At 42.6% G+C, this 22,364-nt stretch overlaps 2 protein-coding genes across 2 annotated transcripts in view; one reads left to right on the forward strand and one right to left on the reverse strand.

Annotated features, from left to right (window-relative positions):
* LOC137297927 (U6 snRNA-associated Sm-like protein LSm5) overlaps nt 1-1,721 on the forward strand; it is a 28,674-nt gene extending 26,953 nt beyond the window's left edge. The window contains exon 5 of the mRNA XM_067829919.1: nt 1,273-1,721. Within this exon, the coding sequence (XP_067686020.1) occupies nt 1,273-1,308 (36 nt within the window). The 3' untranslated portion in view covers nt 1,309-1,721. The remainder of the gene's footprint in view (nt 1-1,272) is intronic.
* Nucleotides 1,722-4,206: 2,485 nt separating this feature from the next.
* Nucleotides 4,207-21,905, reverse strand: LOC137297906 (vitelline envelope sperm lysin receptor-like). Its single transcript, XM_067829897.1, has 3 exons — nt 21,764-21,905; nt 7,418-14,664; nt 4,207-4,490 (listed from the first exon to the last, which is right to left on the reverse strand). The coding sequence occupies exons 1-3, from the start codon at nt 21,839-21,841 to the stop codon at nt 4,232-4,234; spliced, it is 7,584 nt and encodes a 2,527-aa protein (XP_067685998.1). The 5' UTR covers nt 21,842-21,905; the 3' UTR covers nt 4,207-4,231.
* Between the last annotated feature and the right edge of the window lie 459 nt (nt 21,906-22,364).

The raw sequence follows: 22,364 nt of genomic DNA on the forward strand, positions 1-22,364 counted from the left end.
TTTCTTAATTTCTCGGTTTCCATGGAAGTGTTTCGGACTTAGTCTCAAAATGAAGGGATGTGCTTCGTTTCCGGAGAAGAATTCAAAAACCGTTCAATATTTTTCTGCAAAACTTGGTAGATATACCAGTCAGATGCTTCAATGGTACCCTTTGCTAGTTACAGGTGTTTGTGATTTCTTAGTTTCTCGGTTTCCATGGAAACAATTCAGACTTTGTCTCAAAAGTGAGAGGTGTGTTTGGTTTCCGGAGCAGAACTCAAAAACTTTTTAATATCTGTCAGTGTAACTTGGTAGATATGTGTGGCAGACCCCAAAGTGGTGCCTTTTGCTATTTACAGGTTTTTGTGATTTATTAATTTCTCGGTTTCCATCTAAATGGAGGGATGTGCTTTGTTTCCGGTGCAGAACTTGGTAGATATATCAGTTGGAACCTAAAGTGGTGCCTTTTGCTACTTAGAGGTTTTTGTGATTTCTTAGTTTCTTGGTTTCCATGGAAGCGTTTTGTACTTAGTCTCAAAAGTGAGAGGTGTGTTTGGTTTCCGGAGCAGAACTCAAAAACTTCTTAATATCTGTTAGTGTAACTTGGTAGATATGTGTGGCAGACCCCAAAGTGGTGCCTTTTGCTATTTACAGGTTTTGTGATTTATTATTTTCTCGGTTCCATGAACACAACTTCGTTTCCGGAGCACAACTCAAAAACCATTTCATATCTTTCAAAAGACCTTGGCAGATATACGAGACAGATCTTGAAATGGTGACTTTTTCTGATTACAGATATATGGCATTTATATTTTTCATGAATTCCATGGAAACAATTCAGACTTGGTCTAAAAACACAATATGTAACTGTCAGATGATATGTGTGGGTCGGGGGGGGGGGAGGGGGGGATATGACATCTTCTGATGACTCTTGTTGTTATTATTGTTATTATCTTTTTTGAAACAAGTAACTGTCATTATATACATAATATAGAAAAACATCTATAGACTGTAAATACAATGCACAATACAACATATATATACCCTGTGCATGCATAACAGCAAATATCATATACTTCGTTCATGCACAACACCATCTGCCTTGCACTTGAATTATACAATACATCATATATATATATCCCCTAGATACATCACATACTGGTAAACTCTGTACATGCATAACCTCATGCATACATATACCCTGTACTCCTGGCATTGTAGGTATTATCAAACTGATTTAATAAGAACTCACTGACATTTGAACCACATCATCAAGTTTGTTTGTGTTTTCAGCTTGTACCTGGGGGTGAGGGACCAGAGATGACCTAGGCCGTTGTCACAGGAACAGGTTGAACACACTTCAGAGCTGCTGTCTGCCTTAATGTCAGCATGTTATTGATAGTTTATGTCCATGAATGACAAGGAAAGCGGTGTATCACAATGTTCAGTCAGCACATGCTCTGTGGATGCACAGCTTTTGTTCTGAGAAGTATCACTCACAGCGTGACAATTTCATTTTCTTTTGAGAAGCTTTATGTTTTGTTTGATATCAACACATAATGGTAATTTGTGGATAATGATGATCCACTGTATTATATTATCTCAAGATTCTTCAGTCAAACATTTGAATGTTGTGGTCTTGACATGAGGGCTTGCCTTAACTGTGTGGACCCAGGTGTAGTCATGACTTTCTCATCTGTAAATACTCCATGACACATCACAATAAAGTGTTTTGTGTACAATCTTTTGTCTGTGGTTGGCAACATACAGTTTGATCTGTCAGTCAGTGGATAGTTTGGCATGAAATGCTTGTGGACCTGTTTTTGGTAAATAACTCTTCCTCCAGTGATCCAATTGATCTCAAACTTTGCAAGTGGATGTTTTGTCAGACAACCTTATCACATTGTGAATCACCGATTTTATGCATTTGTATGAAAGAATCTATCTATGTAACTGTCAACAAAACAAACAGCAGAACCCACCCCACTAGCAGAGGGAGGGAGCCAATGACCTGTAACAGCAGCAGTATTGGGTCAGAAAGGTCAACGTTTGTCAATGTAGGTCAGCTCTGTCACAGGTCATGAATAGGGTAAGGTGGGTGCCAACTGTTGGCCATTAGAGTTTGACTCTCGGAGTTGTTCAACATGAACCACAAAACCCATTAGTGAGAATTATCCTTTTGGTTAAATCTTTGTCATATTTTGTTTAAATGCATTTCCACTAAAGTACTGCATAAAGAACGCAGAAAGTATATGTACACAAAATCATTAATCTGACCACCTGTGGTTGGAACTCGGCAACTTTTAAAGCCCTGTTCCCTGAACACAAGCACACACAATCATGCACACTTATTGAAGACAAGAGTAATATGTTTTGATGTCCTTCGCATTCCAAATTCAGCAATGCTTTTATTATAGCTTTAAGCATTTATATTTTCATAATTTTGTGAAATGAGTCATGTTGCACTGTAAGTTGCTGTAATTGTTAAAAGAATTTCTATTTTTTTGAGCATATCAGGGTGGATACTGTTATTAATTGTAAATATAATAACAGAATTAAACTTCTAGTTCACTCCATTCTTCCACAGAGGAGTCATCAATGTCCAGACGACTGACAACTGGATTACGTGTTTGCTCCTTCAAGCCGTCTTTGAGCCAGTACTCTCTCTCCACCCTCTTGACATGTTCAACACATGCATGCTAGCATTCAGTGTCACTGTCACATATAGCAGTGTTGACAATGCGCTTGACATCATTCATCTTGAATGATTGATTTGGGCACCAATTGTTTGGATCTGGAACACTGTGATAGGGAACATTGTCCGTGACAAGACTTTTGTCAGGCAGAGCTGGCAACAATTGTTCCTCAACATACTGTGTGAAAACCATTGAGTTCATTTCTGTATGATAGTCCCTATGATAGGGTCTGCTTAATTTCTCTCAGATAGTTACACATTATTATCTTGGCAGATATATGCGACAGATCTTGAAATGGTGACTTTTTCTGATTAGATATTTGGCATTTATGTTTTTTATGAATTCCATGGAAACAATTCAGACATGGTCTAAAACACAAAAGTAACTGTCAGGGTTTGTCCTTTCAAATATGTGTGGGCCGGGGAATATGCCATCTTGTGATGACTCGTTAAGCACTGATTATATATGTAAACATAGCTAAACAATCTAAATTTCCAATCCATTCACCCAGCTGTCACCAGAACACATGTGAATATGTAAGAGAGTTGGTGCAAGCCAACACCATTAGCTTTTTGTCCAATAACAGGACATGAAGCAAGTCATGGATCAATAGATTGTTTCCAAAAATCTTGTGTGCTCCTTGCAGAGATGCACACACAGAAGAGCCCCAGCATTGTCTAATGTAGGACATACACCAGTCTTCAGTACCATCCACTAGTTACTGTCTTTACGTCAGTATTTGTGTACAAGCACGTAGTTTCAATATATATTTGATTTCCTTTGCACGTTGTTTCTTTTTCGTGGCTTGTACATTAATCTTTAAAAAAAAATATGATTTATTTAATACAACTAAAATTACTTAATGTATTATTACGAATTCCCCGTTTTAAGGCTTTTGGTGACCCTCAAATTCCCGTCCTCGACAATTCATGTGTTCCATGTATGGTGGGAAAATGTTTGAAATTAGCCATTCATCTCATCGATGTTTCATCACAAGTAGTTCAGTGACGAAACCCATATATTATAACAGGACACAGAGCGACACGCACGCTCTAAAAGGCAATGCCAACATCGTATATGTGACCACTATTTGCGTTGACACAGTGCATTTAGGACGCCAACTAACAAACCTGTGTGATGAATGTTGTGCCAAAGAGCCTGGGCCGAGCTACTAACTGGTTCTGGGTCTCAAGTTTGAGAGGAATGGAATATCTGGAGAACAGCCGAGAACTTCATGATCTAACACAGACACAAGATATGTGTGCACAAGATGTTTTGGAAAATATCGAACCCTCAGGGATCAATTGAAACCGTTGGAAGTAAACAAAGCTGTCTTCACTGTAGTGTTGCGTGCTTCCAATCATAAATACTCAACATTTTGTTCACAAAAGATTATGAACGAATGATCATTACTCAGGTTTTACACATGTAATTCAAGCCCAGCATGTGACCGACTGATAAACCACGTGCCAATCCTGTAACTTGCCCACAGTAAGGGTAAAGTAACAGTCGAAATAAAGGATGACAGACATTACCTTTCAGTGGTACAGTTTATGTCAGGTTGTTATGTTGACATAGATAGCGAGACTTGCAATTTGGATGATGAGTAATGCGAGGGCGACAAGCAGCATGACCTTAACAGTCCCCATGTCTCTGGAAGGAACAGATGAGGAGTCAAACACTGCAGCGGGAGCGATGTTGTGCCATGTCGCAGAACGCCTTGCACGTCGTTGTGATGAACAGGAGCTACCATCACAGGTGTGGGCACATAACGTGAAATTGCACATGAATGTAAGATGCATGTTTCCATGTAGCCTGCAATATAATAGTCACCGAGTCAGAATACAACATAGCCTTAAGATTTAATACACACAGTGAAGCTGTGTTCCACTGAAGCATGACTGAGAATGACAATGAAGATACTGATGTTGTATGTGTACACATGGAATTAAGTATCGCAACAGCCATATTTTTCATAGTTGTGATTTTACCCTTAACCATGGCCAAGTATCTTATTCAAACTTTAATTCAACTTACTAACTATATAAACTCACTCTCATCATAAAGTTTCTGGCATACAATCCTCAAGATGTATCCGAATTGATATCTGATCACAATGTATAAGTCGGGCAAAACAACTTGCACCTGCAATGTCATTCTTATCCCTTCTTACTGACTTATCAGAAGTTGACTTTGACCCAGATTTTGCGTTCCATTCTTCGTCAGCTACATCCATGTTTGGTACAAGAGGATCTATCTAGCCTTTTTTCGACAATTAATGCCCCAACATGGGGTTGAGATCTTCACTACTCACGAACCAAACCTATGCTACGAAATCAATAATTGGCACGTGCAAGTTTTGTCGTCCAAGAAGACTGACATGGTGCGGTGATGATCACCATCGATATCTGATGTAACAGTCATATCTAGATTGTCAGCGATGTACCTTTGTGCATTTAGGATGTGCCAACTGGAAGGGAACTATCAAGGGCGTCATGGCCCTTTCCAAATGCCCACATGTTCCTGTCATGTCGGGACTGGCTTCAGCTAACAGCTTGTTCAGCTTGACCTGATCAAGTGAATACTGATGCATTGCGTGGCCGTGCTACAACTGGTTGGGTCTGTTATTGTGAAGGGGTGCACCTTTGTCACTTGATTTTTAACATGTCCAAACAGCCCAGACAAGGCTGTCGTTTGACATCTTAGTGTCGAAAAAACGTCAGCAATGCCCTAACTTTCGTTAGAATATACACTACAGATGGTTTAAGGTTTTCGATGTATGCATGCTTCGATTGAAAGCAACATTTATAACATTCTCTGCTTCCCTATTTGGTTATGTTAACTCGGCCATTTGACCTCCCGGGTCATGCATATGTAGAGTAGCACAGGTCGAGAAGGGGATAACAACGGGGTCGTCAGGCATACAATGTATACCCGGCCTATTTGTGGCAATTTCGGAACACACGACCATGTGGGAACCACACTGCTTAAACACGCCACTTGGCATGAACGTACGGATTCTTGTGATTCTGAGAAGAGTTGTATCCCCTGTTGTCGACCCTGGGCTCTGTTCCACAAAACGATTGTAGCTGTAAGGTGATCGTAACTCCCGTACTTTAACATCAACTAACAGCTGAACGTAACACCGAACGCTGAAGGTGCATAGCGTTATCCGTTCACTGGCCAATCGGAAAACAATCGGAAAACAAACATTCCTGCCTTCCACACAGAAAAAACCCCACTTTGCCTCCTTTGAACAGTTGTCAGTTGAGACGGGACCATACTTGCTTATCAACACCCAAACTGAGGTATTTATATAGTTTCATTTACTGAAACTAGGTATTTGCTTACAGACGAGTACACAAATTGCACGTGGTGCTGGCGTTTGGCGTCGTAGATGTATGTTTAATAACTGACGTAACTGCCGAAGGGTCGAAACAAACATTCTTTAGATATGAATATAAAGGTGGTTTGAAAACAATAGGTGCTGCGATACCTTCTCCAAATTTATCAAAAAGAACATCGAAATGCAAAATGCTTTTAGAATTATCAACACGAGTTTATAAACAGTGTGACCATCTTTATCCTCCGGTACCTCGCTTGAAAACCTTTACATTTTCAATGGTCTGATATAAACTGTGGGACAAAACAAGGTCCATCGAGCTTATTTCATATCAACCTGATGATATGTAAAATTATGAGGAATCGGAATGGTAATTACACATTGTTCGATATACTGTTTTGTATTAAAGGTGGAATTCATCGGTACGTTTTGAGTGCAGACTATACAATCTAATTAAACACCATACATTCTCGGTTTTCAAAAATGTAATCTGTAATAGGGAAATAAGAGAAACTCAACTGATTCAATTAAGATTGAACGAAGATTTGTCTGCAATCACGTGACTTCAATCAGGTTAATTTATGCTGATAAAATTAAATGTAGCTGTCACCAGATATGTCGTAAGCGAAAGTTTTTAATCAAGCATTACATCTCATTATTCAGAACCACGTAGAAGTGTTGTGTTGTGTGCTGATATAGCACTAGTGCATTTACGTTTTAGACATGAAATCATACATTTTGATCAAGCGACACGAGAAACAGGTTTTTACAATATTATGGTGCAGTTTGTAGGATGCTGAATGTTGCAGACAGTCGTGATACATCGCGGAAAATATGGAAAGTCACCCACATATTCTGGAAAATCATTCTTGTAAATCACCAGCTGTAAAGGCCAAAATATTGATTTTCCTTTATTTCACTCTAAATGGCTCAACTGATTAGCTAAGTAACGAATTTAGTTAACATTTCCATAATTTCACTGTTTCAAATGCACCATTATATTGCCATATTAATTAGTTGTAAGGGTTAGAAGTTTATTTTCATTTCATATTCTTGAATGCTGCATTTCATTTTTGATATGATCATTTTATGTCGACCTAAATGGGAAGGGAAATAATTTTAAAGTGGGTTGTAAGGAGGCCCAATCTTTAAAGTTGGAGACATTGTTCTTCTGGTGGACAGTTCTCCTCGTAATTCATGATCACTGGGGCGTATCACGGACGTCATGACAGACAAGAAAGGATTTGTACGTATTGTGCGTGTGAGGACAGCTACATCCGAGCTTGTCCGTCCTAAAAACAAGCCGTGCGTCATTGTGCATAGTTAAAATGTACAGACCTCTTGAAAGACATTCTGATAAATTGTGAATGTGCCTCAAAGCCATTTCAGATATACTTACTTAAATACCTCGAAAACTGGGCTGAAAGTTTTATTTCCTTCGGTAATGAAGCCAATGTCCTTTGAGAAGACAATGCCGTCTCCGCACCCCGCCCGTAATATTGCGTATCTGTGGCCATGTTGGACGCCCAGCGCATCGCAGGACACTGGCTTGAGACCACGCTCCGAACCACGGACCTCGCCAACCAGTCGGACCTTCTTGGACACGGGAACAGCGGCAGCCAGGGTATTATTCAGGACATCCACCAGCTTAAGAAGCACGAAGTCCCCGGCTTGGCTCGGCGAACCTTGATGTGACTGAATTTCCATGGGAGCGATTAGTGACTTAGACGAGACTGAGGTCCCACCCCTGTGTCGTATATGTGGATCAAATGTGCACGTTATCAGAAACTGTTCATGTTGTGTATTAACATTCCCCAACTGATCATTCCATGATACATATATGCGCAGCTTATAGACGTTTGCATCATTGTGCGTAAATGAACATATACTTGGAGTGATATTATAGGAAACGGTTAAGTAGAAATGGATAGAGTCTGTGGATTTGAAATGGTGTCTGGAGCCATTGGAACAAACTGCCACAGCTGTCAGGTCAGCATCTGTTATTATCTCAATCAGTGCATCATCTCCTCCCTTTCTACAGTGTGGGATCACTTTGATAATGTAGTTAGATGTGTCCTCTTCTGCATGATGTGACGAGTTGGTGTCAGTCTTAGATCCAGGTGCAGCAGACGTTTTTCCCTCAGCGATACACCCAGGAGCAGCAGACGTGCTGGTATCAGTATTAGATCCAGGAGCAGCAGACGTGTTCGGCTCAGTTCTAGATTCAGATGCATCAGTTATCTTTGCCCCATTGCTAGATCTAGGTCTAGCAGACGTGTCTTCCTCATTGATAGGTCCAGGTGTGGCAGACGTGTTTAGCACGGTTCTAGATGTAGGTGCAACAGTTGTTTTTACCACCCTGCTAGATCCATGTGCAGAGGATGTGTTTGCCTCAGTGCTTGATCCTGATGCAGAGGACGTATTTGGCTCAGTGCTAGATGCAGGTGCAGCAGATGTGGTTGCCTCTGTACTCGATCCAGGTACAGGAGACGTGTTTTCCTCACTGCTAGATCCAGATTCAGCGGATGGGTTTTCCTTAGTGCTTGATCCAGGTGCAGCAGACGTGTATGGCTCTGTGCTAGATCCAGGTGCAGAGGACATGTTTTCCTCAGAGCTAGATCCAGGTGCAGCAGATGTGTTTTCTTTAATGCTAGATCCAGGTGCAGAATATGTGTTTGGCTCAGTGCTTGAGCCAGGTGTAGAGGACATGTTTTCCTTAGAGCTAGATCCTGTAGTAGGAGACGTGTTTGGCTCAGTTCTAGATTCAGGTGCAGCAGATGTGTTTTTCTCACTGCTAGATCCAGATTCAGCGGATGGGTTTTCCTCAGTGCTAGATCCAGGTGTGGCAGATGTGTTTTCCTCAATGCTTGATCCAGGTGTAGAGGACGTATTTGAGTCAGTGTTAGATCCAGGAGAAGGAGACGTGTTTCCTTCAGTGGAAACGGTGATAGATCCAGGCGAGGCAGATGTGTTTTCCTCAGTGGTGGATCCAGGTGCAGCAGATGTGTTTTCTTCAATGCTTGATCCAGATGCAGCAGACGTGTATGGCTCTGTGCTTGATCCAGGTGCAGAGGACATGTTTTCCTCAGAGCTAGATCCAGGTGCAGCAGATGTGTTTTCTTCAATGCTTGTTCCAGATGCAGCAGACGTGTTTGGCTCTGTACTAGATCCAGGTGCAGAAGATGTGTTTGGCTCAGTGCTTGAGCCAGGTGTAGAGGACATGTTTTCCTTAGAGCTAGATCCTGTAGTAGGAGACGTGTTTGGCTCAGTTCTAGATTCAGGGGTGGCAGATGTGTTTTCCTCACTGCTTGATCCAGGTGCAGAGGACGTATTTGAGTCAGTGTTAGATCCAGGAGAAGACGACGTGTTTCCTTCAGTGGAAACGGTGATAGATCCAGGCGAGGCAGATGTGTTTTCTTCAGTGCTAGATCCAGGTGCAGCAGATGTGTTTTCTTCAATGCTTGATCCAGATGCAGCAGACGTGTTTGGCTCAGTGCTTGAGCCAGGTGTAGAGGACATGTTTTCCTTAGAGCTAGATCCTGTAGTAGGAGACGTGTTTGGCTCAGTTCTAGATTCAGGGGTGGCAGATGTGTTTTCCTCACTGCTTGATCCAGGTGTAGAGGACGTATTTGAGTCAGTGTTAGATCCAGGAGAAGACGACGTGTTTCCTTCAGTGGAAACGGTGATAGATCCAGGCGCGGCAGATGTGTTTTCTTCAGTGCTAGATCCAGGTACAGGAGACGTGTTTTCCTCAGTGCTAGATCCAGGTGCAGCAGATGTGTTTTCTTCAATGCTTGATCCAGATGCAGCAGACGTGTTTGGCTCAGTGGTGGATCCAGGTGCAGAATATGTGTTTGGCTCAGTGGTGGATCCAGGTGTAGAGGACATGTTTTCCTTAGAGCTAGATCCAGTAGCAGGAGACGTGTTTGGCTCAGTTCTAGATTCAGGTGCAGCAGATGTGTTTTTCTCACTGCTAGATCCAGATTCAGCGGATGGGTTTTCCTCAGTGCTAGATCCAGGTGTGGCAGATGTGTTTTCCTCAATGCTTGATCCAGGTGTAGAGGACGTATTTGAGTCAGTGTTAGATCCAGGAGAAGGAGACGTGTTTCCTTCAGTGGAAACGGTGATAGATCCAGGTGAGGCAGATGTGTTTTCCTCAGTGGTGGATCCAGGTGCAGCAGATGTGTTTTCTTCAATGCTTGATCCAGATGCAGCAGACGTGTTTGGCTCTGTACTAGATCCAGGTGCAGAATATGTGTTTGGCTCAGTGCTTGAGCCAGGTGTAGAGGACATGTTTTCCTTAGAGCTAGATCCTGTAGTAGGAGACGTGTTTGGCTCAGTTCTAGATTCAGGGGTGGCAGATGTGTTTTCCTCACTGCTTGATCCAGGTGTAGAGGACGTATTTGAGTCAATGTTAGATCCAGGTACAGGAGACGTGTTTCCTTCAGTGGAAACGGTGATAGATCCAGGTGAGGCAGATATGTTTTCCTCTGTGCTAGATCCAGGTACAGGAGACGTGTTTTCCTCAGAGCTAGATCCAGGTGCAGTGGACAGGTTTTCTTCAGAGCTAGATCCAATAGCAGGAGACGTGTTTGGCTCAGTTCTAGATTCAGGTGCAGCAGATGTGTTTTTCTCACTGCTAGATCCAGGTGCAGAGAACGTATTTGAGTCAGTGCTAGATCCAGGAGAAGGCGACGTGTTTCCTCCAGTGGAAACGTTGATAGATCCAGGCGAGGCAGATGTGTTTTCCTCAGTGGTGGATCCAGGTGCAGCAGATGTGCTTTCTTCAATGCTTGAGCCAGATGCAGCAGACGTGTTTGGCTCAGTTCCAGATTCAGGTGCAGCAGATGTGTTTTTCTCACTGCTAGATCCAGATTCAGCGGATGGGTTTTCCTCAGTGCTAGATCCAGGGACAGGAGGCGTGTTTTCCTCAGTGGTGGATCCAGGTGCAGCAGATGTGTTTGGCTCAGTGTTTGATCCTGGTGCAGAGGACGGGTTTGACTCAGTGCTAAATGCAGGTGCAGCAGATGTCTTTGCCTCAGTGCTTGATACAGGAGCAGCACCCGTGTTTGGCTCTGTGCTAGATCCAGGTGCAGCAGGTGTCTTTGCCTCAGTGCTAGATCCAGGTGCAGCAAATGTCTTTGCCTCAGTGCTAGCTCCAGGTGTGGCAGAAGTGTTTGCCTCAGTGCTAGATGATGCAGGTGCAGCAGACGTGCTTTCCTCAGTGCTAGATGCAGGAGCAAGAGGCGTTTTTTCCTCGGTGCTAGATCCAGTTGCAGAAGATGTTTTTGCCTCAGTGCTAGATCCAGGTGGAGTAGATATTTCTTCCTCAGTATGAGATCCAGGAGCAGGTGCATCAGTGTTTGGTTTAGTGCTAGATTCAGGTGCATTAGATGTATTGCTTTGAGAGGTAGGTGCGGCAGATGTGTCTGCCTCAGTGCTAGATCTAGGAGCAGGAGGTGTGTTTGCCTTAGTGCTAAATTCAGGTGTAACAGATGTGTTCCCCTCAGTGTTAGATCCAGATGCGTTTGCCCCAGCGCTAGGTCCGTGAGCAGCAGATGTGTTTTCCTCAGTGTTAGATCCAGTAGCAGCGGACGTGTTTGCCTCGGTGCTAGATTCAAGTGCAGAAGATGTTTTTACCTCAGTGCTAGATCCAGGAGCAGGAGTCGTGTTTTCCTCAGTGGTAGATCTGGGCGGAGCAGACGTGTTTGCCTCAGTAGGAAATCCAGGTGGAGGAAACGTTTTTGCCTCAGTGCTAGATCCAAGTGTTGCAGATGTGTTTACCTTTGTGCTAGATCCTGGTGCAGGGGACGTGTTGCTTTCAGAGGTAAACCCGGAAACACTCTGTGATGTTGTAGCTGTACTGGTGCTGAGTGTCGATTGGATAGATTTTGGATGGAAGCATTCAGCTAACACATGTGTAGGCTGATTATCACCCTGCATGAACTGAACAGTTGTATTATACATTTCAACAGAGTCATTCATTGGTACATGATACGGCCCAGAAAACACACACATTCCTGGTTTGACAGAGGTATGCTGTGGGTAGAGGATGACGATCATGTTGATGCCAAATATCTGTGTCCCTGTAGCCCAAGCATCACCACACCGAGTTCGTGTTTGCATCACACTTTTCTTCCTTGAGATGCTGTTATATGCGAGAAGACTCCAAGTACTACCACAGAATATCTTCCAGTTGGACACACGTCGAGATGATACAACCGTCACTGGCTTAGTACTTGACGCCGAGTTGATGGTTGTCGTGGTGGTGTTTGTTTCAGATGTACTTAGCTCAGCTTTTTCATCTTCTGAAAGAGACCCAGTTGATTTAGGCAAGAGGCACTTAATGGAGAATATAGTCGGGGGCCCTTCATTCCATTCCAGCCTTGCAGTAGCGTTATACAGTAAGACAGAGTCATTGCTTGGGACTGAATAAGGTCCCCAAAACACACACATTCCTGGATCGACAGAAAGTTCACCGTTTGTATAGTGAATCAGCATTATATTGAAGCCATCTTCCTGAGCTATTGACACTATTCCATTACTACAATTTATCTCTGTTTCCTTGACAGCTTGACCATTTAAAGTAACAAGACTGACGATTGTGGCTGGAATATCTACATTCTGACTGCAGTACACTTCCCAGTCCACCAGTTTGCTTGTGTCAGTGAGAGTCTGTTTGGATGATTGTGAGATGGAAGCCATCTGCTCAGACGTGGTTGTTTGTCGAATTGAAGGAGTCTTAACAGATGCACTTGATGAAGAACTCGTGTCAGGTTCAGGTGTACTTGAGGTACGAGTATCCTCTGTTGCAGGTGTACTTGAGGTACGAGTATCCTCTGTTGCAGGTGTACTTGAGGTACGAGTATCCTCTATTGCAGGTGTACTTGAGGTACGAGTATCCTCTGTTGCAGGTGTACTTGAGGTACGAGTATCCTCTGTTGCAGGTGTACTTGAGGTACGAGTATCCTCTATTGCAGGTGTACTTGAGGTACGAGTATCCTCTGTTGCAGGTGTACTTAAGGTACGAGTATCCTCTGTTGCAGGTGTACTTGAGGTACGAGTATCCTCTGTTGCAGGTGTACTTGAGGTACGGGTAGCCTCTGGTGCAGGTGTACTTGAGGTACGAGTATCCTCTGTTGCAGGTGTACTTGAGGTAGGATTATCCTCTGTTGCGGGTGTACTTGAGGCACGAGTATCCTCTATTGCAGGTGTACTTGAGGTACGGGTAGCCTCTGGTGCAGGTGTACTTGAGGTACGGGCAGCCTCTGGTGCAGGTGTACTTGAGGTAGGGGTAGACTCCGTTGCAAGAGTACTCGAGGTAGGATTAGCCTCTGTTGCAGGGGTGGTTGAGGTCGGGCTATCCTCTTGTATAGATGTGTTTGATGTAGGAATTGTTGTGTCTGGTTCATGGGACTGTGGTTGATAGTTGGATACCGTATTCTCAAGGTCAGATGGCTGATTGCTTTCGACTAGATCTTCAGATGCCACTGGTTGAGAGCTTGAACTTGTGTGTTTCGATGATGCTTGTGTTGAGTTGTAGTTTTGCGAGACGAAAGAACTTTGAGTTAGGCCAGATTGTTCATTTGTAGTGATTTGGGCACGAGGAGTTGGGTTGTCTGGCCGGGGAAGAAAACATTCGATATTGACATAGGTGGGAAGGCCATCACCCCAAAACTCTACCATAGTTACATTGTACAACTGAACAGAGGCATTGGTGGGGACGACATATGGTCCAAAAAATACACACATACCAGGAAAATGATCCATTTTTTCATGTGGGTATTGAATGATAATTATATTGAGGCCGATTTTCTGTGTCACAGAAATCCAACCATTTTTGCAAAGGATTTGAATATTCCTCATCATTCGTCCTTTCAAGACAAATGGATGGACGATATACGTTGCCGGAATGCTGGCGTTGGTGCCACAGTAAATCTTCCATCTGGTAGGTTGAGTTTGAGGTGTGAGTTGAGGGGTAGTTTGAGATGTCAGTTGTGGGGCAGGTTGAGATGTCAGTTGAGGGGTAGGTTGAGGTGTGAGTTGAGGGCTAGGTTGAGATGCGAGTTGAGGGGTAGGCTGAGGTGTGAGTTGAGGGCTAGGTTGAGGTGTGAGTTGAGGGTTATGTTGAGGTGTGAGTTGAGGGCTAGGTTGAGATGCGAGTTGAGGGGTAGGTTGAGACGTTGGCTGTGATTGTGGTCCAGTGCTTGGTGTTGTACTTTGACTGGACCGACTTGCAGGCGCTGAACGAGGGCTAGTAGGATGACTGCGGTTTGATACTGAGGTTGATTTTATAAAGTTACATTCAACAGGTAGATAGCTTGGAGTCCCATCGCCCCACAACACTGCAACAGTCATATTATACACCTCAACAGAGTCGTTCTTCGTAATGAAGTACGGTCCATAGAATAAGCATGTCCCTGGAATCAGTTGAGAGGAAGGTTGGGGATACTGAATGAGAATCATGTTAAAGCCACTTTCCTGTGTGATTGGGATCCATCCATTTCTGCAGATGAGTTGCATATCCTTAATATAGTAGTCCCTGAATGTTATGGGGTACGTGGTGAGGATGGCTGGTTCGCTCTTGTCATCACTGCAATTGATATTGATGTCCAGGGCGAGCACTCTGCTGTCAGGGGCGCCAGCCTGTCAGGAGCATAAAGTCAAAATAAAAATCGAAAACAAGCAGAAAGGCAATATTCACTATAGTCACTATTCACTATTCACTATTGGCTCAAAAGCGAACTCATGAATTGCAATCAACTCGGAAACTATTAAACATAGCATACTCAACGAAACGCTGATCATACTAGAAACATCATACCAACTGAGATTTTGAAGACATTTTGGACCCAAAAATATAAATGTTGATTAAAAATCTATCATCAAAATATGCACACACTTCACTGTTTGTTACGAAGGAGATGTGCAAAGAAAGGGACGTGCACAAGCGTATGAGAAGCACGTGCACAAGTGCCGAGAAAGTAATTTCTTTATTAACCTGTGCTGTGTCGTCTCCATCCTTTCTCTGCACTCCTCCATTGTAACATAAAAGGAATTGTGTCAACATTTTAATGATAGATTGTTAAACATGTTTTGGTCTTTTTAGGACAAATATTCTGCACAATCCTCACAGAGTTGGTGTGTTTTATTAGGATCAGCGTTTCATTGAGCATTTTATGTTTAATAGTTTTCGAGTTATACTGCAATTCATCGGGCCATTTTTGAACAAAAAGGACTAAAACTCCTTATCTATATATTTCTTGGAGTAACAAAGACCTCCCCATTTTCAAATGTCAAGAGGAATCCCTTTGTGTGGCATGTTTAGAACTTTGTGAATCAGATAAGCACAAACTTTATAGATGGACTTTGTTCGGATGATGACATTTCGATACAGATCCTTGCATAATAAAAGCTTGACCATGATACACAGCGCCGTGAGCAGGCGGTGTGCCCGCATATGAGCGCCATATAAGGCACCACGTACTAAATTTGATCTCATGCATCGCGCGTGGCACATGCACATTTTACTTACATTTCGCAGGCTTTTTCATATCTGAAGGTTAAAAAAACACGATACGGAAAATTGTGCAGAGGTTCAGTATTCTCTAGCCTTCAAATGTTGTTAAAAAACACGTTAATTTCACGTTAAACTGTTCGTACGTCATGCCCGGCTAGAAAGCAGCGTCTTCGAGCCTGGAGGGGCGCAAAGTGAAGAGGCCATTTGGTGACCGTCTGTTGTGCAACAGGCGTCTTCCAATTCTGCCCTCAGTCCCATTCTGCCTACACGTATAAACAACATGACATGATCTAGTGATCAGGGGGTAAGGTCAATGTGCTAACCCTAACTTAAAATACACTTGAACAAAAGTCACGTCAAGTCCTTTTACTGTTTACAAGCCACAAACCCGTATATACATCATGTACACATTTACACACATTTACACATGTTTACAATAGCAAGGCTTTAGTTTACAACACATAGTTATCATACGGTCACGGAAACATCATACAAAATATGTATCTTAATAGGCAAGTATTTGTATTCTCTTGGTTCATATGAATGGTAAATATGTACATACCCTTCTTAAAAGTGTTCATTGTTAGTAGTTTTAAAATTTTATTTTATGATAATTACACGGGCATAAATTCTGTTGCGCAAAGTGCGCATTTGCGTACAACAATGTTGCCCAGATGCAGATTTTATTATTTCAACCCTGATACGCGAAAAAAGGCTTTCCATGAGGCCTGTGAGAGTGTCACATACTCCAGGCACCGGTGTAAGATTTGCTCATGTCAGTGTCACATACTCCACGCACCGGTGTAAGATTTGCTCATGTCAGTGTCACATACTCCACGCACCGGTGTAAGATTTGCTCATGTCAGTGTCACCGGGTCAGTAGGAGCATGCAGTGTCAAATGGCAAGGCATCAGGGGACGTTACTCTGTTACCCAACTTAACTGTTGCTGTTTGCATACAATTTCTATTGTCTTCACTTACGCCCATGGATTTTTTACGTTTTTTTTTTGACACAACACAGATGGTAGATACTTCGCTCTAAGAGCATTATAAACATTACAAACAAATAAGAAAAATGACTCATCTTCTACCCTTAAACTGCTTAATGGACAGTTGCGGTCAGTTATATATGTATTTTACCATCTACCCTCATACTTTAATCGTGGCAGTCCACATCTAAATTTAATCAATATTACAAAGAGTTCTGTCGAAAATACACCATTAATATTTTCGGGAGCTAAGACTCTGCTAAGAGACTTTTAAACTGTTTACACATAATATATACAATTGCATGAGCTGTTATTTAATATAGAGGACCATGACTGGAAAATCATTTAGTGCACCTGATTTGAATTAATTTATGAACGACAAGTTATTTGAAGGCAATACTAGAAACATTAAAGAAAAGAAAGAAAAAATAAAATGATTGGTGATTGGTGTGTATAAAGTATCTTTAGGCTTTCCGATTGCATTTCAATTACTGAAAATGACAATACGTAGGTTAACATTTAATATCGAAAAGACTAAAGTATTTGAATTTGGCTCCAGAATTGCAAGGTGATTGTGTTTCAAAAGTTTTGTTTTTGTTTGTTGTTGTTGTTATGGCATAGGTTTGAAAATGTCTGGCTCTTATATACTCATGGAAACGAATAAGGGGAAAAAAATGTTCCTTTATTTATTTCCAGATTTTCACCCACAGTGGTATATAAAGCATGACGAGAAATCCGGAAACATAGAAACATTTACGCTTTCGTGTGTTCGTTTGAATGTACCTTCCTTGGAGTACATTTTCATAAGTCTGAAATCTAATATTGCAATTAAATGTTTGTTAGAACAAGGTATGAAAGTAATTATAAACTGCTGTTTGATGACGTACACTACATTTTATTACCAGTTAGAGTTTCAAAACCTCTTTTGAAATTTAGAGTTTTTATGAAATTTAGTTTTACTCCACATTATCCAGTATTACAGCTATATGGTGGCGGTCTGTAAATAATTGGGTCTGGACCAGACAATCCACTGATCAACAACATAAGCATCGATCAGCGCAATTAGGAACCGATGACATGTGTCAACTAAGCAAGCCAGACCACCCGACACCGTTAGTCGCCTTTTCCTACAAGCATAGGTGAAGACCAATTCTACCTCGAACATTCACGGGTCTTTCAAATCTACGAACTAGTAATAATACGTGTATGGTTACAGTAGGGCACTGGCATCATGGTACGAATAAAAACGTCACGGAAAAAATGTCAGAATAAACAATTTAGAATGCTTTACTAGCTTGCCGAGGTCAATTAAATTTCTTGAAGTCGAATATTCATCGAACTCCATAAGGACAATCATCGCACGAAACGGTTACAGCTTACAGTAGTGACTGCGGTCTGAAAACGTTTAAAAAAAAAACAAAAACAAAAAAACCCCTCAGCAACAAAAACAAAACAGTTTATTGACAAAACACGCTTTCATCGGTCAGATCCAAGCCTCGTGTGTTCCTGTTAGCTGAAGGAACACACAGCTCTGGTGCAGTGGGTGAGGAGTTCCCTGTTTGTATCTACTGGTTCAACATATACTACAGATGTAGATACACACATCAAACACAGCTTTGAAAAGTTAATTATCACCGACGGCATGTCGCTTTGTTTTATGTGAAACTGCATAAATTACCTTCTCTCCAAACATACACTTTCTGTGGCTGGAAATGTGTTGTTCCATTATTTGATAGGTCAAAATTCATTTCTCGTTCTGTCTGTGGTAGTTTTGTTGGCAAACTGGGATGTAGGCAGAATGAGATGTAACCATTTGGTGCCCATCGAAACACGACCTCATCCCTATGGAGATGTTTTCAACATAATGGGAACACGAGAGATATGCCTCGCGACTTGACGTCAGCAAGACAACCACATTCGGCTGACCCATCTGAGTAATGGATTCCAGTCTGCCAGTTTCACTACTTGGATCAACCTTTTCCAGGACGGCATGGAACAGTAAACGAATGAGTGGGTGAGTCAGTCAGTCAGTCAGTTTGTTGCTGCACCGCATTGTGAAATATTTTAGTAATATCACGACTAGGGACACCAGACAGAGGCCTTCCACATGGTACCCATGTGGGGAATAGGACCAGGGTCTTCGGCATCGTGGAACACAAGACCACCTACCGTCCCCGTACGGTATTGACCGAGGGAGCACAGCACCTGGCCCCAACGGCCTGCAACATCACTGACAGGCACGTCTTACCTGCAGCACACGAAGGTACACAAGAGTACGCAAGATTGATATAGTATTTTGATCAGGTCATGAATATAAAGGAATTGTTCGGAATGTGGCTAATCAAGAAATAGATTTACCTAGAACAAAGCATGCAATTTTATGGATACGTGACTCTGTGGAGTGTAGGCCCACCAGCTTCACGAAGGCCGATCATTGAATCACCTTCACTAAATTAATCTTTGAAACGGGCGAGAGGAAATATGGCAACTTATTGGGAATAGATAGAAAATGACGTGACCGTATTTTCACAACAAAACTGTGTGACAACCCGTGAAGAAGCTATAGTTTAAAATGCACGTAAACCCGGGTTTTTTTGTAAATATCTCTTCATTCATTGATCCAATAGGTCTCAAACTTTGCAACTTTGCCCGTAACAGCGGCAGTATTGAGTCAGAAAGGTCAAGGTTTGTCAATGTAGGTCAGCTCTGCACGTGACATGTATGCAAGGATGCCTTAACTTTCTTGTTGACAGGTGTTCATTTCTAGTATGTAGCCGACTAATGACACATCTGATGACCCTAGGATATGGGGTGTGTATTGTTGGCATATAGGATGTGTATTGCTCGGATATGGGTGTGTGTATTGCTGGGATACGGGGTGTGTATTGTTGGAATATTGGGCGTGTATTGCTGGAATGTAGGGTGTGTTTTGCTGGGATATAGGAGTGTATGGCTTGGGTATAGGGTGCGCATTGCTGGGATCTGCGGTGTGTATTGTTGGAATGTAGTGTGTATATTGCTGGAATATGGGTGTATGTATTGCTACGTCATAAAGTGTGTATTGCAGGAATATAGGGTGAATTGCGGGAATATATCTTGTATATTGCTGGGATATGGGGTGTATATTGCTAGGATATAGAGGGTACATTGCTGGGATATGGAGTGTCTATTGCTGGGATATGGAGTGCATATTGCTGGGATATGGAGTGCGTATTGTTGTGATATGGAGTGCGTATTGCTGTGTTATGGAGTGTATTGCTGGGATATGGGGTGTCTATTGCTGGGATATGGAGTGCGTATTGCTGTGATATGGAGTGTATTGCTGGGATATGGAGTGTCTATTGCTGGGATATGGAGTGCATATTGCTGGGATATGGAGTGCGTATTGTTGTGATATGGAGTGCGTATTGCTGTGTTATGGAGTGTATTGCTGGGATATGGGGTGTCTATTGCTGGGATATGGAGTGCGTATTGCTGTGATATGGAGTGTATTGCTGGGATATGGAGTGTCTATTGCTGGGATATGGAGTGCGTATTGCTGTGATATGGAGTGCGTATTGCTGTGTTATGGAGTGTATTGCTGGGATATGGAGTGTGTATTGCTGGGATATGGGGTGTCTATTGCTGTGATATGGGGTGTGTATTGCTGGGTTATGGGGTGTCTATTGCTGGGATATGGAGGGTACATTGCTGGGATATGGAGCGTACATTGCTGGGATATGGAGTGTGTATTGCTGTGATATGGAGTGTATATTGCTGGGTTATGGAGAGTGTATTGCTGGGATGTGGGGTGTCTATTGCTGGGATATGGAGTGCGTATTGCTGTGATATGGAGTGTATTGCTGTGATATGGAGTGCGTATTGCTGTGATATGGAGTGCGTATTGCTGTGTTATGGAGTGTATTGCTGGGATATGGAGTGTGTATTGCTGGGATATGGAGTGTGTATTGCTGGGATATGGGGTGTCTATTGCTGGGATATGGGGTGTCTATTGCTGGGATATGGAGTGCGTATTGCTGTGATATGGAGTGTATTGCTGTGATATGGAGTGCGTATTGCTGTGATATGGAGTGCGTATTGCTGTGTTATGGAGTGTATTGCTGGGATATGGAGTGTGTATTGCTGGGATATGGAGTGTGTATTGCTGGGATATGGGGTGTGTATTGCTGGGTTATGGGGTGTCTATTGCTGGGATATGGAGGGTACATTGCTGGGATATGGAGCGTACATTGCTGGGATATGGAGTGTGTATTGCTGTGATATGGAGTGTATATTGCTGGGTTATGGAGAGTGTATTGCTGGGATGTGGGGTGTATGTGCTGGGATATGGGGTGTATGTTGCCGGGATATGGGGTGTATGTTGCTAGGATATGGGGTGTATGTTGCTGGGATATGGGATGTATGTTGCTGGGATATGGGATGTATGTAGCTGGGATATGGGATGTATGTTGCTGGGATATGGAGCGTACGTTGCTTGGATATGGGGTGTATGTGCTGGGATATGGGTGTATGTGCTGGGATATGGAGCGTACATTGCTGGGATATGGAGCGTACATTGCTGGGATATGGGGTGTATGTTGCTGGGATATGAAGCGTACATTGCTGGGATATAAGTGATGGTTATAGTGGGGAGGCGGGTTATAGTGCGGCGATATGGGGTGTCTGTTGCTGAGATAAGGGGCTGTCTTTTTCAGGGACATTTTTCGGTTTTTCGCTGGTTTATGAAATGTGTATTGCTAGAATATAGGGTTTGTATTGCTGGTATAAAGGGTGTGTACTGTTTGAACTTAATGCCACCAAGAACCTGTATCTATTTTACAATATAATTACCATTCGCTTCGTCTCAAACAGGTGGGTTATACCCCCGATTGATATTTCGTAATTTGATTTATGTTTCGTACCCAGCGCGTGACTACTTTGAACGAGGATGGGGTGTTGATATCCAACCTGTAGAACCGAACTGAAATGTGTGTTTGGTGAAATTCTGCCTAGGTAGGTCACTGTTTATTGTTATCTTTGTTATCGCCAGAGTTGAGGAAAGTGTTGATTATTTTTCACCCTTACAGTTACACAATGCAAAAGCCGAAATCAACTAAAATAAAACCTTCATATACACCAGTGACGCCACGAATAAGTGCGGAGTGCCTCAGTTTATTGACAGCTGCAGCGCGGCGAACTGCTCTCTCCAGCGGACGACTTTTGTCATAAATATAAATAATATGAAAATAAAACTTACATCAAAAGCCTGGCAAATCCAAACCATTTTCAGGAAAAACAGACAGGAAAAACCAAAACTGCGCTGCATCCCTGACATTTCAGAGTTAGTCTCCAGACAAGAGGATGTGAACGTCTGACCACACGGCTGTCTCTCCTGCTCTCCGTGTGCACGAAATTTCCCAGCAGCACGTTTTGTACATCATGATCGCAGTCGTCAGGCGCAGCGAATATATTTCCAATACTTCGATGTCACAATACTTGTCCTGGCAAAACAATTCCTTTCAATTACTGCCTTCTATAAACAGGATGAAGTGAAGTCATGTGAAGTCATCAAAAGTCGTCAGTTACATTTTGGTCCATTCTTCCAAGATAAAACCTTGGTGGCAACGCCTGACATATACTTTGACGTGCGTGCTCATGCCATAGAGCATGTATATTGTTTTTGTTTCAAATATATTTTTTTTCAGATTTACTCGGTATTACTCGCTACTCACGCCATGTCTCCCAACATACTATTACTGCGTTATATGGACAGATGGTTCAGAGGTATCTGGCTCTCCACAAGTCATCGGTAGATCCACAGTTTGTGGGGCCCTTCACACTTCATGGGTAGAACCACA

This window comes from Haliotis asinina, chromosome 10, assembly GCF_037392515.1.
Source record: "Haliotis asinina isolate JCU_RB_2024 chromosome 10, JCU_Hal_asi_v2, whole genome shotgun sequence".
Lineage (NCBI taxonomy): Eukaryota > Metazoa > Mollusca > Gastropoda > Lepetellida > Haliotidae > Haliotis > Haliotis asinina.

Bases quoted from the DNA above. Each gene is read 5' to 3' on its own strand.
- LOC137297906 (XM_067829897.1), bottom strand. From the start codon at position 21,841: ATGTCAGGGATGCAGCGCAGTTTTGGTTTTTCCTGTCTGTTTTTCCTG. The intron at 14,665-21,763 runs GTAAGTTTTATT...TGCTCCTGACAG, and splicing joins GGATTTGCCAGGCTTTTGAT to GCTGGCGCCCCTGACAGCAG. The intron at 4,491-7,417 runs GTAAGTATATCT...ATTATATTGCAG, and splicing joins CCAGTTTTCGAGGTATTTAA to GCTACATGGAAACATGCATC.